General features: G+C 43.0%; 1 protein-coding gene across 5 annotated transcripts in view; it reads left to right on the forward strand.

The window, feature by feature from the left end:
* Positions 1–15152, forward strand: part of RPRD1B (regulation of nuclear pre-mRNA domain containing 1B) — an 83165-nt gene that overhangs the window by 48487 nt on the left and 19526 nt on the right. For 2 of the 5 annotated variants that reach the window (XM_008149631.3, XM_028157738.2), the window contains one exon: positions 8548–11075. The exons of 1 other annotated variant lie outside the window; for it this stretch is intronic. In XM_008149631.3, coding sequence (XP_008147853.1) covers positions 8548–8697 — 150 coding nt within the window. In that variant the 3' untranslated portion in view covers positions 8698–11075. Of the gene's footprint in view, positions 1–8547; positions 11076–15152 lie in introns of those variants that run through there. 2 more of the 5 variants (XR_008557648.1, XR_003620667.2) reach the window with 2 other exon arrangements.

Raw genomic sequence — 15152 nt, forward strand, 5'->3', positions numbered from 1 at the left:
TCATAAACTGCTTCATGCATAATGACCCTTTATGACTCTAAATTGGGAGTAGCCGAGCAGTAGGTTATTTTTATGTGCCTTTTGTCCTATAGCACAACAGGGCAAGATAAAGGGAAACATGAGTCTTATACTGGAAATCTTTGTTTCATCAAGTCAAGCCCCTGCCTGTGGTGTTGTTTCTAATACAATTTTTCTTACGTAAATACTTCCTAGCAAGAAAAATATAGGCTTGACAATGTTTACATTTTGCTCAGGATTTCTTACATGAGTTGCTAGAGGAAATGCTTATAATTTTGTTTTGGAAATGAAATTCCTGCAGAAAGGTCATTGCAATGTCAGCCCTTGTCATTTTTAACCCTCTTATCCCAGAGCTGATCTGCAGCATGTCAGGTCTGGCTTACTGCTCTAACCAAAAAAGGCAAAGAATGTGTAAGCCTTGCTCCTTTCAGCCAATTGTCTTGGTGCTCCATAATGGGCTGTGTTCACACAGTGTCAGCTGGACCCACTGGAAACAGGGGGATGTTGGAGACACATTTTCCTGCAACTTTGGAAAGTCTGTGAACTGAGATTCCAAAGTTTTGCCAAGAGCATAAATCCTAGGCATTATCTCAAACTACACAATTGGGCCTTTATCCTCTTCATTTTAAACTTTTCTTGGCAGTCAGATAAACCCAGGCAGTTTATCACAGATGCCCACTTTCCCCTCCACTCCTCTTCAAGGATCCTGAAACAAGAGTAGCAACAGAAGTCTGATAGAACTCTTACCTATTTCACAGCTCCTCTCCGCCTCTCTGAGGTGAGGTAGAATTTGTTGCCGTAGGTGCATGTAGCCAGATGGAGGATTCAGCTCAACCCCTCACCTCTACCACCACCCCAGTATAAATTATGCATGAACAGGAAAGAAAAAGCAACAGGACTGCTTGAGTTTGCCTTGTCTTCTCTTGCTTAAGATTGGTAGTGAGGAAAGACAAGTGTCTGAAGACAGGATACAGAAAAGAGATGTGAACTGTGGTTGAGATGAATCAGTGGGTGGGGAGAGAAGAGTGATGAGCAGGAATGCTGCAGTGGATCATCCTGCTGAGAGAAATAGTGCAGGTCTTGACTTCTCCAATTCCTGTACCAGACAGGTAGCATGAGTGTTAGATTAAAGGCTTAGTGTTCTATCACACACAAACGTATGGTAATTTACACAAGGTGCATGTAACCACCTTACTACATCATTTCTCTACCTGAGTGGTGCTTGTGTGCTAAAGAAATTGTGGGATGCAGCACACTTAAGGGAGTCAGAAAAACTTGAATGGGTCTCTTCACTGAAGTTGGTTTTATTGTCATGCGAAGAAGCCTGGATTTCTTATGAGAGCAGGAGTTGCTGAGGGCACAGTTTGGAACCTTGTAGCAGCAGAGCTTGTGGATCACACTTTTGTCCAGAAGGTAGGCTGGTAGGTTGAGAAAAAAGATGCTCTGATTTTCCTGAGGTCTGTCTCCTTAACCTGTCCAGAACCAGAGAGAATAACTGGAAAGGCAGCTATTGAGAGAGTGCCCTGATCTGACCAAGGGGAAGAATTGGGAGGCAATTCACTTTTTTTTTTAAATGTTTTTATTGACTTCAGAGAGAAGAAGGGAGAGGAAGAGAGAGAGAAAAACATCCTTGATGAGAGAGAATCTCGATGGACTGCCTTCTGCACACCCCCTACTGGGGATAAAGCCTGCAACCCAGGCATGTGACCTGACCGGGAATTGAACCGTGACCTCTTGGTTCATGGGTTGACACTCAACCACTGAGCAACACCAGCCAGACTGGATTCACTCTTAATTTTTTTGTTGATCTATGGCAATATTTATAGATGACTTTATTTGGGAAAAGGCTAAATCTTTTTTAAAAAATGGGAGAGGTGGGAGAGATCACAGTCAATTGCTACTGAATCTATTTAGGGACTAAAAATTTACTAAAGCTTCACTTTTGACCTAGTCAGAGCTGGTTGTGAATTCTAACCTGATCATCTCTCCTCAAGGCATTAAACTGGGTCATTCAACTGTCCCAGTTAAACAGGTAACATATTTTAATAGTTTTAAAGGCAATCTTTACCTGTATTTGGATATTCAAGTATGTACCTACACACCCTTGCTGATGTATTTAAATCTTTTGGGCTAAGGGTGGTTTTTTTTTAAGGCCATTTTTTTTTTTTTAGAGCAGTGTTAGGTTCATAACAACATTAAGAGGAACATAGATTTCCATATACTCTCTACCCCCACACATATACTAGTATAGTCTCCCCCACTATCAGCATAGCCCACCAGAGTGGCACATTTGTCACCCTTAATGAATCTATATTGACACATTGTAATGACCCAAAGTCCATAGTTTACATTAGGGTTTACATTGGTGTACATTCTACTCATTTGGACATATCCATCATTACCGTGTATTCACTACCCTAACAATTCTCTGTGCTCTGTCTATTCTTCCCTACCCACTCTAAGCTCCTCTTGCCATAGTTTTGCCTTTTTCAGAATGTCATGTACTTGGACTCTTAGCCTTTTCACGTTTGCTTCTTTCACTTAGTCTTATGTTTTTAAGGTCCTTCCATGTCTTTTCATGGCTTGATAGCTCATTTCTTTTTAGTGTTGAATAGTATTCTGTTGTTTGGCTATACCAAAATTTGTTTATTCATTCACCTGCTGGAGGACATCTTGTTTGCTTTTAACAGTTATGAGTAATGCTGCTATAAATACTCATGTGCAGTTTCTTGTGTGGACATAAGTTTTCAGTTCCTTTGCATAAATACCAATGAGTGTAATTGCTGGATCCTATGGTAAGCGTATGTTTAGTTTTGTAAGAGACTGCCAGACTAGTCTTCCAAAGTAGCTGTACTATTTTGCATTCTAACCAGCAACATATTGGAGTTCCCATTGCTCCAAGTCCTTATCAGCATTTGCTGTTATCAGTGTTCTGGATTTTGGCAATTCTAATAGGTATGTGGTGATATCTCATTATTGTTTTAATTTGCATTTTCCTAATGTCTTTTGCAAACATTTTCATTCTCTTGACAGTGTCTTTCACAGAGCAGGAATTTTTCATTTTAATGAAGTCCAGTTTATTAGTTCTTTCATAGGTCCTGCCTGAGGTGTTGTATCTAAAAGTCATCACCAAATTAAAGATCGTCTAGATTTTCTTCTGTGTTATCTTCTAGGGATTTTATAGTTTTGTGCTTTTACATTTTTATCTGTGATTCATTTTTAAAATATATTTTTATTGATTTCAGAGAGGAAGGGAGAGGGAGAGAGAGAGATAGAAACATCAATAATGAGAGAGAATCATTGATTGGTTGCCTCCCGCACTCCCCTTCCTGGGGATCGAGCCCGCAACCCGGGCATGTGCCCTTGACCAGAATCGAACCCGGGACCCTTCAGTCCACAGGCTGACACCATCCACTGAGCCAAATCAGCTAGGGCCTGTGATTCATTTTGAATTACTTTTTATAAAGGATGTAAAACCCATGTCTAGATTTTTTTTGTGTGTGTGTTTTTGTTTGTTTGTTTGTTTGTTTTTGTTTTGCATTGTTCCAGCACCATTAGTTGAAAATACTGCCTTTCCCCACTGTATCCTTTCTGTTTCTTTTGTCAAAGATCAGATGACTATACGGGCCTGTTTCTGGGCTCTGCATTCTGTTGCATTGATCTGTTTGTTCTTTTGCCAGAACCACATTGTCTTGATTACTGTAGCTTTATAGTAAGTCTTGGAGTCAGGTAGTTCTGACTTTTTTTTTTTCAATATTGTTTTGGCTATTCTAAATCTTTTCCCCTTCCATATTAACTTTAGAATCAATTTGTCTGTCTCCACAAAAGAACTTGCTGTGATTTTGGTTGGGATTGCATTGGATCTATAGATAAAGTTGGGAAGAACTCACATCATAACAGTATTGAGTCTTCCTGTTGTAGGCAGCAGGAATGGCACCAGGTGTTAGACTGGACCTGGGTTCAACAACCTTGGTAGTTGGGTCTGGCTAGGAGAGAATTCAGAGTCAAGACCCAAAATATAAGAGACCATCTATATAATAGAGCAGTAGTCGGCAAACTCATTAGTCGACAGAGCCAAATATCAACAGTACAACGATTGAAATTTCTTTTGAAAGCCAAATTTTTTAAACTTAAACTTCGTCTAATGCCACTTCTTCAAAATAGACTCGCCCAGGCTGAAAACCGACTTCTGCGCATGGGCCACGAAGTTTCAGTCGCACTGTACATGCGCACCCGCACATGGTATTTTGTGGAAGAGCCACATCAAGGGGCCAAAGAGCCACATGTGGCTTGCGAGCCGCAGTTTGCCAACCACTGTAATAGAGGAATATGCAAATTAGCCGGGATGCCATAATGACACGACCAAACAGCAGGGACCTGAGGCTGCACGGCGCCTGGCCGGGGCAAGGGACCCCAAGCCCCGGCAGGGCTTGACGGGAGACCTCAGGCTGTGCACCCCCTCCTCCCACCCGGCACCTGGCTTGGGGACCTGAGGCTGCATACCCCCCCTCCCCCCCCTGCACCACCAGGAGAGGCTTGATGGGGGTGGGGCCGGCCATGTCTGGGTCTCACCCAATGGGGGTGGGGCCAGCCAGGTCTTGGTCTCCTGCATTTTCGAAGTGTGTGCAGGTGGTGGGCAGGGACTTGACTCTAGGTCCCGCAGTGTGCCCCAGACTCTATGACAGGAGGGAGATTTTCATATACATTTTACTAATTTTATTTCATCTCTGCCACTTCTGTTATAGAGAAAGGGCAAAGAGTAATATTAAAATATTTCCTCTAATTAATTCCCTTCTAATGTGCATGAATTTTGTGCACTGGGCCACTAGTTTATTTATAAAATCACAGAGGTAGAAAAAGTAATTCCTAGAAGAAATGGGCTTAGGAAACAAGTTACACAGATAAAGGAAGGGCCCTTGGAGCTTGGAGTGAGGGAAGTAATGCTAATGTGCCTGGGGTGGGTAAGGGAAAGGGAAAGGGGTGGGCGTGCTCCCGAAGGGAGAGCCACTGGGTCCTCGTCCTAATGGTTTTAAGGGTGAAGATTTTAGGGGAGGTCCCAGGGGAATATCTCATTATAATATTCAGCAGCTTTCCAGGTGTGTTCTTTCAGGGGCTAGGTCTCCACTGATTGCTTGGTCAGTGCCAGGGCAGAAGGTCATTAGTCAATGCAGCTGGTCTTGAGGTCAGCCATGGTGTCGCTTGTTTGTTTTTACTGCTTTTCTGGGCCTGGAGCCGAACTACAACTGAGGCTTAGATGTATCTCTAGGGAGAAAAGGTCAGGGGTCTCAAACCACATGACCAGCGATATGCTAGAGGAGGAAAGGTCACCCTGGGGAGCAAGGTTCCACCATACAGTTGTCCCTACCTGGGCACCTGGGGCTTTCCACCTAAATGACCTTCTGTACCTGGCCCTTCATCGTTGCTCTGCCCATGTCTGTCTGCCTACCACATTTCTAGCTATGAACATGGAATTTCTCTTCAGTTATTTAGTTCTTTGTTCATCAGAGTTTTGTAGTTTTCTCAGACAATCTTGTGCATATTTATTAGATTTATATCTAAGTTTTTAATTGTTTTGGGTGCTAATAAATACTGTGTTTTAATTTCAAATTTCACTTGTTTATTGCTGGTATGTATTAAAGTGATTGACTTTTGTATATCAACCTTGTTTCTTGCAGCTCTGTATTTTTCAATCCCATTCTTTTCTAGTAATGCCCTATTCCTAGGCTCATGCATCTGCTTTAAAATAGAAATCCCTAGGGAAAGAATAACTGGTAGCATGAGGAGGTATGGGCAGGATCCATCAGCTTTCAGAGTGGCCTAACAAGAGGACTTTAATGTGGAACATGTTTCTTTTTATTAAAATGAAGGTTTTTTTTTTATGATATCTAGGATATAATAACACCTAATTATGATAACACCCCACCACAAATAGAAGCAAATGGTATTTTTGTTTGTTTTAAAGATTGCCTGGGAGAGAGATATTTGAACCTAAGGTGGTATCTGATCAGATCAACTGTCTTTCCTTTTAGCCTCAGATGGATTTGCTAAGTCAGTCTGAGGATCACCCAAGAGTGAGGAGTCTTGGATTCTAGTCCCAGCTTAGCTCATTAGAGACTCAGTGACATTCAACTGTTCTTGAGGAATTCCTTCAAATGAAGTGCCCTATAGCTGCCAGGAGTGCATGGCTTCAAATCGAAGCGGCTTTTATTTGTCAGCTTTGGTCAGAGGATTTGAGCAGGGAGTAAGTATTTTATCCTTTTTCTACCTAGAATTCAGGAGAAATTAATTAAATGAATCCAGGCCCAGTAATAGAGTGGATCTTCTATTGATTTCCTTGAAGTATGTAAAACCAATGAAGAAAAATGTTTGTAGAGGGAAGGACAGGGAGGGAACTTGACATTTTAGATCCTCACATTTGAAATTAGTCTTTAGTTTCAGGAATTAAAGCTGATTAATACTGTATACTTGCTCATAATATTATGTTTTATATACTATTATTTCTTTGGGCAATTTTGTTGGACACCTACTGTTCAGAGTCCTGCTGGGCATGGTGGATGCTGGGAGAAAGCAGACGGATCTGGTTCTAGCCCTCTGAAGCTTACAAGTTTGATGAGGGGCTCATTATTAAGTACTTACGTGTTGTGGTTATAGTTATATCAATTCCACACAAAAAAAATAAATGTGGTGCCGAGAGCGCTTACTTTCTTTCCCAGTCTCTCCATTTGATGACCTGTGTGAGCGACCGTTACTTCAGGGGAAGGCTGACTGCCTGTGGGAATGTGGGGGCAGACCCTGCCTGCCTGCATCCCTGATTCCCCTCTTCCACTCCTTGCTTGGACTTCATTTTTACAACTTGAACTGAGTGTTCTTCTTTTAACTTATTTCCTGTCTTATCACTCTTCCCAAGCGTGCTTATGCCCTCAAACCCTCTGCCTCTCCAAATGTGCATGAGGTGTTGCCATGAAGGGATCTAGAACTTGAAGAAAGATCAAGTCCATTTCTTTCATTTTCAGATAAGGAAGGTGAGGATGAAGGAAGAGAGGAAACTTGTCCCCAGTCACATAACAAGTTAGAGTCAGAGCCAAAACTAAACCCAGGTCTTTGAGTCTTAGCCCAGTGCTTTCTCTTATGTTCCTGCAGGAGAGGCATTAGTCAGCAAGGACCCAGTCTCAGAAACATCCTTGTCCTTGCAGAAACACTAAGGAGGCTGGCACAGCTAGAGGAAAAAAGACAAGCCCCAAGGGGGCTGTAAACCACAGACCTCACATGACCTGGTGGGTTATTCCATATAGATTTACCAAGAGAACCTTTAACTGGGAGCTGAGGAGGGAAAGTGGTATACTCAGTTCCTGTCATCATTTACTAGTAGAGCAGCGGTTGCCAACTTTTCAGACCTCACGGTCCACCAGTGGTCCGCGGAGCACACCAGTTGGTGACTGCTGCTCCAAAGGTTTTCTTAAACCAGCGCTCGCCAACCTTTCTGACCTCATGGACCACCAGTGGTCCGAGGACCACCGGTTGGCGACTGCTGGTTTAGAGGAACATGGAAGTCTAGCATGAATGGAGAGTGCCTAAGAGCAGGCTGGTAAGGGGCCCACATGCATGCTCTGTGCACAGGAGGGTTCCAGAGCAGGCGGAGGTGCAGACCAGTCTCCTGGACGAGGAGGAAAGGTTTCCCTAGAGAGGTGGAACTGAAGCGGGTAGGCAGAGGAGTGGAGGCAGGGCTTTGCTGGGACCAGGAGAACAAAGATCCGTGGCTAGATTGTGTTCCCCTCTGGGCTTGAGGAGAATCCTGAAGAAATGGCCCTAGATGCAGTAGCGTGTGCCTAGGGGTGGGGAAGTTGTAAGAAATACAGCTGGCAGGAGCTCATTTTAGAAGACCTTGAACTCTGAGCAGTGGTGGAAACAGTGTGGTGCTGTGCTTCACTTTCTCAGAGGGGTGACTTGATGAAAGCTAGGCTTTTGGAGGATAAGTCTGGCCTGTTTAGGGTAGACTAGAAACCTCATCAGGGACTTGTGCAGTTACTCGGAAATGGAATAAGCATAGGTAGTGGCATTGGGTATTTTGAGTTCGTGTAGTCATTGTCTGCAAAAATGATAGATCTGGTTTAATCTCCCAAGTTTAACACAGAAAGTATGTTTTATAGTGATTTTTCTAGCCATGTCTAGGTATAGCCTTCAAAATAATTGTAAACCCTAAGCATCTGTATTTTATAAGGCATTTTGAAATAGATAGCTAAAAATCAAAACACACTGTAAATACAAAATGTCACTTCTTTTTACATCCAAATCTCAAGTGCTTAGTGAAATACCATTTCATGCTGTTGCCAGTATTGAATTCTGCTTTCCTTTTTTATATAAAGTTTTACAGAGTTTGAAAACCTAGCATTGTCCTTTAGCTGAATAGGGGAGGGGCGATCTGGTGGGGAGAATGTAGGAAAAGAGGGTGGAGAATGTCTGTATCGGGTCCTTAAACTTGGCCACCAGCACGCAAAGACTTACTGTATTGTCTTCTCTTTGTTTCCTTAGGAATATAAACAGAAGCTTGCTCGGGTAACCCAGGTCCGCAAGGAACTGAAGTCCCATATTCAGAGCTTGCCAGACCTCTCATTGCTGCCCAACGTCACAGGGGGCTTGGCCCCCCTGCCCTCTGCTGGTGACCTCTTTTCTACTGACTAGGGCAGGTGCCATGCCCCAGATTCCCATCTCTACCAGCAGAAAGAAGAGGGCAAGTCATGGTTGGAAATAACCTTGTAGCCCCTGGTTCTATCCCTCCTTCTGCCTGACCCCCAGAATCTAGAAAGAACCACACACTCTGGTTCTCCTCTCCAGCCTCTCCTGTTGAGCACAATTCAGAACAGTGGTGAGTGGAATCCAGTTTAGATTGATATTTGGAAAGAATACAAACTCTCCCACTTTGTGTTTTTATGCCCCTGTTGTTTTCCATTCTTAGCTCTCACTTTATACTCAAGAAGTTATGAAAATCATGTGTACTTCTGGAAGCTTTCAGAAGAATCTTGTCCTTGATGATAGCATTGTGTCGTGAAAGCAGCTTCCGTCTGAGCTGGGCTCGTTCAAGTTCAGTACAGGCTTCCACTGAGGGATTCAACCTGGAGTCATTGGCTTTCCTGACTCCATCAACCCCGAAGGGAGACACAACTGTCAAGCAGCTTTGCCATAAGGAGTTTGCTAAATCTCTGATTCTCCCCTACTATTACTTCTGGTGATGTATAGTTGAGGGTTGGATGCATTTGTTTTGTAAGCAGACTAGAGAATCTAGCAAGAAGATTAGGAGCTGATCTGGGACATAAAATCATAGTTCAGAGACAGAGTAACAGGAATTACAAGGATGAGTTTAAAATAAGTACTTTGCTTCAGGTTCCTACAAACGGGCTGCCCTTTTCAAGGGTCTACCCAGCGTCATAGAACACCTTCCTAAAAACAGCCTTCTGACCCCAGTTAGCTGTGAAGGTGCTTGTTAGCAATGGCAGTGGTGGGCCGAAAGCTAAAGGCATGCTGAGAGCCTGGGTTCTGTGTGGGTGCTGCTTTGACCCTTTCTTTTGGGGAGTAGGGCACACACTAACAATTCACTGTGTGGGCATATGTCCTCAGGATGGTGACTGCACTTGCTTATCTCCCTTGCAAATGTGACACCGTGCATGTTCATCTGTCCGTCAGTCACATCATTGCACGTGTCCCTGTGCCCAGGATACTTTGTATCAGATGTTACTGAATAGCTTATTTCGGGCAGGGGAAGGGGGAAAGTTAGGGATATTAATTTTGGGTTTTAATTCTGTTATCATGCCAGCTGACATTACTTGCTTTTAGTAAAGGTTAGACCTGCTAACTATAAATCATTCTGTTTTGGCAGGCTTATTTTAGACATTGGAAAGGGCAGAAAACCATTTGCCCCAATAGTGTAATAGGAATTATAGCCCAGAGGTTGAAATCCCAAAGCTATAAAATGGGATCAGATTCTCCATTATTCTGAGGATTACCAAAAAGCCAATTACATGTAATTTTACATGTTAAAACATAACCTATGTTTTTAAAAGTATAGCAGGTTTCCCTTAAAGGAGCCCTCCTGCCTGCCAAAAGTGAAAACAGTGAAAAGTCACAGCAGGTATTCAATTTAACTCTGTGTAGAACCTAGTAGCATTTAAGCTATTTTTTCAGATTTGAATATGGACTGTGTTGTTTCTTCTGACACTGCCTGTTGTCCTGTCATGATTAAATTAATGAGTCTATATATAAGAATTTTCTCCCAGAGGCCATAGGGCAGTGGGTGACTTCACTAAAATTGCAAGATGAATTTGAGTCTTTGCTCTTTCTGCACATATGCCTCTCCCCATGTGGTATGCTGCTTTAGTTCTACCTAAGAGCATGTTTCTGAACAGATCCTTGGACATTCTGTATGTTTTCATCAAGGATGCAAAATTTTACTAGCCACAAATCAACCCAAAAAAAGGGTATGGTAGATATTTGCTCTGATCAGCTAGATGAAATGTTAATAACAGAATGAATCTTGCCTACTCTGATGTTTTATCTGATTGCATCTAACCAGCCATTGGTGCATAATTATTGCAGCAAGAGCAAGAAATGAAACTAGCAATTATGTAAAAGAATATGTTGGCCTCTTAACACCTGTTACTACTAGTGGACTTCCTGTGAGGAAGTTAGTTTTGGTATTTTTTGTTGTTTTAATGAAATGCTTTTGTTTTTTGAAATCTAATTCTCCCATATCCTCCCCAAGTGTGCTTTACTTCATTTGTTTAATTTAAGGATCTGGCAGGGTGGGGTGGGTGGTTTTTATTTTGTGTTTTTTCTTCTTTACTTAGGGCATCCATAGACCTTAAAGGACCTTTCCTTTAGGTCATATTCCTCAGAAAGTCTTCGTTCTTCCCCCCTTTTTTCTTAAAGAATATTTTTAAAGCTTAAATTTGTATATTAATTTAGGACTTTATTTAGAAGTATAGGCTGTCTTTCTTGGCAGCAGTATATTCTGAAATGTCTCATAGATATATATTTTTGAATAAAGATGGTGTTGTTGAATGACATTGTGTGCTGTTTCCTTTCCCTACCCTTTTGCAGAACACAAGTGCTTTCTTTGTAAGCAGTGGGTAATTAGTAATCACCAATACAGATTGTGCTGTCTGCACAGAGTCTTGTCCCTGAGGAGTTTTTGTGGGTCTTAGTGGCACATAAATACCCAGCACTTACATAGTATTTTCCAGGGGCTTAATTAGCTTTAATTAGCCAACCACACAGTACCCAGGAGAGGTACCTCCACAGTTTTATCCTCATTGCATAGAAGTGGGAACTGATGAAGAGAAGTTAAGTGACTTTCTCCCCAGTACCACAGTCTCTGACAGATTAAACTTGCAAGTTCTTTGATTTCAGCACTTTTGTTTGCACCACTAGGCCTCCTGAGAGATATTTGATTTTGGCAGTACAGTGAAAGCCATTCTGAACAGCGAGAGGAAAAAGTTGAGAGAATTTAAACCTGAGTGGTATGCTTTTAAAAACATTTTTGTGGGTTTCCTTTCTCCTTTTCACATTTAAATTCAATGAAGCATGTTAACTAAGTATTATTGTTAAAACTCAAACTAATAGAAAAATATTTTGAAATCATTCCTTTTGAAGTGATTGGTGTTTGGAAAGATGGTTTTAACCTTTCCACTGGGTGAGGGCAGCATTTGCCTGAAGGAGTAGGGTTATTCATTTATCTCATGATACAGAAAACTACAATAGCTGGTCCTTCTAGACTAAATGCAACTCAAGCCCAGGTCCCAGGTTAGGAGAGTTGAGACTGCATTACCCACATTCTGTTTTAAAATACAAAGGTTCAATGTAATATGTGGATCTCAGGAGACAAGAGCTCCTTCTGTGCCCCAGGTTTCATGGCCAAGTTAATATCTTCACTCCTACTTATAAATAGTAAGTCCGTAATTCCTCTGGTTTAATTAGCACTTCATGCTACAAAATGTGACTCTTAAGTCCACAGAGCTGAAGATGGAACTACTCAAGAGTTCATGTATCTGTCAAAATGCTTAACTTTTGTGATTAGAACCATTAACTGTGTGACCTTCCTGGGACAGGTGTTTCTTTCTCTGGGCCTCAGTTTTCTTATCTTTGAAACGTGGTATTGGACTCAGTTATTTCTAGGCTCCCTGCCAACCCTAAAAGCTTATGATTGTTGGGTTGCATGAGAAGAATGCAATGCTGAATGGCATGTCCTAGGTTCCCATATTTGTTAAACGAATACTGTCACCATAGTGCTAATGTATGGAAAGAGGTTTATGAAACCCTAGAGATCGTCATCTAAAAGGATCCGAAACCAAGAGCCTGCCAAGACTAGGAGGATGGAGTAAAGATAGTTCAGTGTGAGCCCAAACAATCTGCATTTGGTTTCCTTCAGATCTTTAAGAAAAAGCTATTTTCCAGCCTAGTTTGCTATCTTACTTTCTCTTGGACTCAACTCATTCTCATCACCACCTCCACAGGATTTTCCATTTAAAAATTACTCTCCCACTCTAAGGCACAGATTCAATTAAGAATCCATTCTCCCGTATAGTAAATTGGGATTCATACAGCTCTGTGTGGTGTTGGAAGCCCAGTTTGTTCAATTTTTTAGACTCTGAAATAGTTTGCATTAAAAATTCATTTCTACTACTGGTTTGAAAAATATTAAAATTAGCAGTATAAATCAGAATGTAATATTTCTTTTTATGAATAAGAGGCAGCTGTGGCAAGTGATAACCCACATCTCATCTCACTGTGATGACCGTGGGCAAGTCCCTCAACTCAAGCCTTTCGGGACCTCTGCAGCTTCTTAAGGAAATGAATGAGGTTGACAAAACAACCTCTGGAGCCCTTTCCAGATCTGAAGTTCTATGACTAGGCTTTCAGAATAATTTTTCCTACTGAAAATTTTACTAACATGCACTCCACAGTTTTAATGCCAGTTATCAATCCTCGGTTATGAAAATGATAAAATAGTTAACAAAACAATATGCCTATAAACTTTAAATGAGATGTTTGTAAAAAGGGCCTAGTGCCATGCCTGGGACAAATTAGGGACTCCATAGTAGCTGTTATACATTCAACAATGAATGTAGGTATTTTTAAAATATATATATTTTTATTGATTTCAGAGAGGAAGGGAGAGAGAGAAACATCAATGATGACAGAATTGTTGATCGGCTGCTTCCAGTATGCCCTCTCCACTGGGGATCGAGCCCACAATCCAGTCATGTGCCCTAATCAGGAATTGAACTGCGACCTCCTGGCTCATAGGTCGACACTCAACCTTAGAGCCATGCCGGCCGGGCTTGGTAATAAGGTTAAAATCGATGTTTTTTGGAAGATACCACAATATGTATACCATATGCTATTTTTATAATGGAGATGGTAAAAAACCTGTAGCCCCCTTAAACTTGTCATCCACATTAAGGGTATAAAAGAGGAGTTAGAGTTGAAAGAAGAGGGTTTTTGGTGGGGATTTCTTTGAAGAGATTCATTTGTGTGTTTTGAGAGCACTGGATGCCTCTGCCTCTTACCTCACGGCTAGGGAAGGGGCCTCCATGGAGGTTACTATGTGTCCCTTGTAGGGTGGTGATCAGGTAGACTAGACCCCTGCCTGGAAAAACCCACAGAGTGAGATTCCAGTGGCTGGCTAGGTGCTTTGACGATGGAGCCGTGGAAAGGCAGCTGAGTTGGATGCAGCCTCCATTCCTAGAGTTTGTTGGGCCAGGGGATGCATGCTTGCCTCCCATGGACCAGTTGTGAGCTGCATGCAGGAGAACCGGCATGGGTCACCTCAGAGTGACCAAGAGACGGGTCTGGCTCCTCAAGGAGGTGGAATCTGCCTTGCAGTGCGGAGGAAGAAGCAAGAAATAAAGAGCCAGGGGGTAGGTACCACCCCTGAGAGATGCCTGGGAGAGAACAAGCCACTCAGGATGCTGGAGAAGCCTATGCGAGAAAGTAATGAAACTCTTGCCCAGCCAGTGCCCAGTCACCACAAGTAAGGATTTTCTCTTGCTTCTTCTCCCTTTCCTCACTCCCACTGCCCTAAACCTTAAACAATGCTGGCTTCCAGCCTGCAGCAGCCTCCAAAATAGCCTTAAGTTCAAATGATAAATTCTTTTGATTATAACATGGGATTGGACATTTAAATTTCTGAATTGAAACTGTTTTGCACCTTTAGGGTGACTATGGGACTTTATAAGTAGTAGTGTTACTATTACTATTATCCTATACTAGAGACCCGGTGTACAAAGAGGGGGAGTGTGTCCCTCATCCCAGCCTGCATCCTGTCCAATCTGGGACCCCTCAAAGGATGTCTGACTGCCCGTTTAGGCATGGGCATTCGGACATCCCTCTCACAATCCTGGACTGCTGGCTCCCAACTGCTTGCCTGCTTGCCTTCCTGATTGCCCCTAACCGCTTCTGCCTGCCAGCCTGATCACCCCCCTAACCACTCCCCTGCCAGCCTGATGGATGCCTAATTGCTCTCCTACTGGCCTGATCGCCCACAACTCCCCTCCCTTGAAGACCTGGTCCCTCCCAACTGCCCTCCCCTGCTGTCCATCTTGTCGCGGCCATCTTGTGTCCACATGGGGGCAGCCATCTTGTGTGTTGGAGTGGTGGTCAATTTGCATATTACTCTTTTATTAGATAGGATAATAAAAACCTAATATGCTGTTTGGTTGGCCAGTCAGCCGTTCAACCAATCAAAGTGTAATATGCTAATGATATGCTAAGGCCGCTCAACTGCTCTCTATGATGTGCACTGATCACAAGGGGATCAGTCGACTGACCAGTTGCTATGACGTGCACTGACCACCAGGGGGCAGATGCTTCAACCCATAGGTTAGCTTGCTGCTGGGATCCGGCCCATCGGGACTGAGCAAGACAGGCTGGACATGCCCTAGAGCCCTCCCACGGTTCCTCCCCTGCTGGCCAACTTCCCGCGTCCCTCCCCAGCCCCGATTGTGCACAGGTGGGGTCCCTCGGCCTGGCCTGTGCCCTCTCGCAATCCGGGACACCTCAGGGGATGTCGGAGAGCCGGTTTTGGCCCAACAGTGGAATGACCGGTTGCTATGATGCACACTGACCACCAGGGGGCAGACGCT

This window comes from Eptesicus fuscus, chromosome 12 (assembly GCF_027574615.1).
Source record: "Eptesicus fuscus isolate TK198812 chromosome 12, DD_ASM_mEF_20220401, whole genome shotgun sequence".
Lineage (NCBI taxonomy): Eukaryota > Metazoa > Chordata > Mammalia > Chiroptera > Vespertilionidae > Eptesicus > Eptesicus fuscus.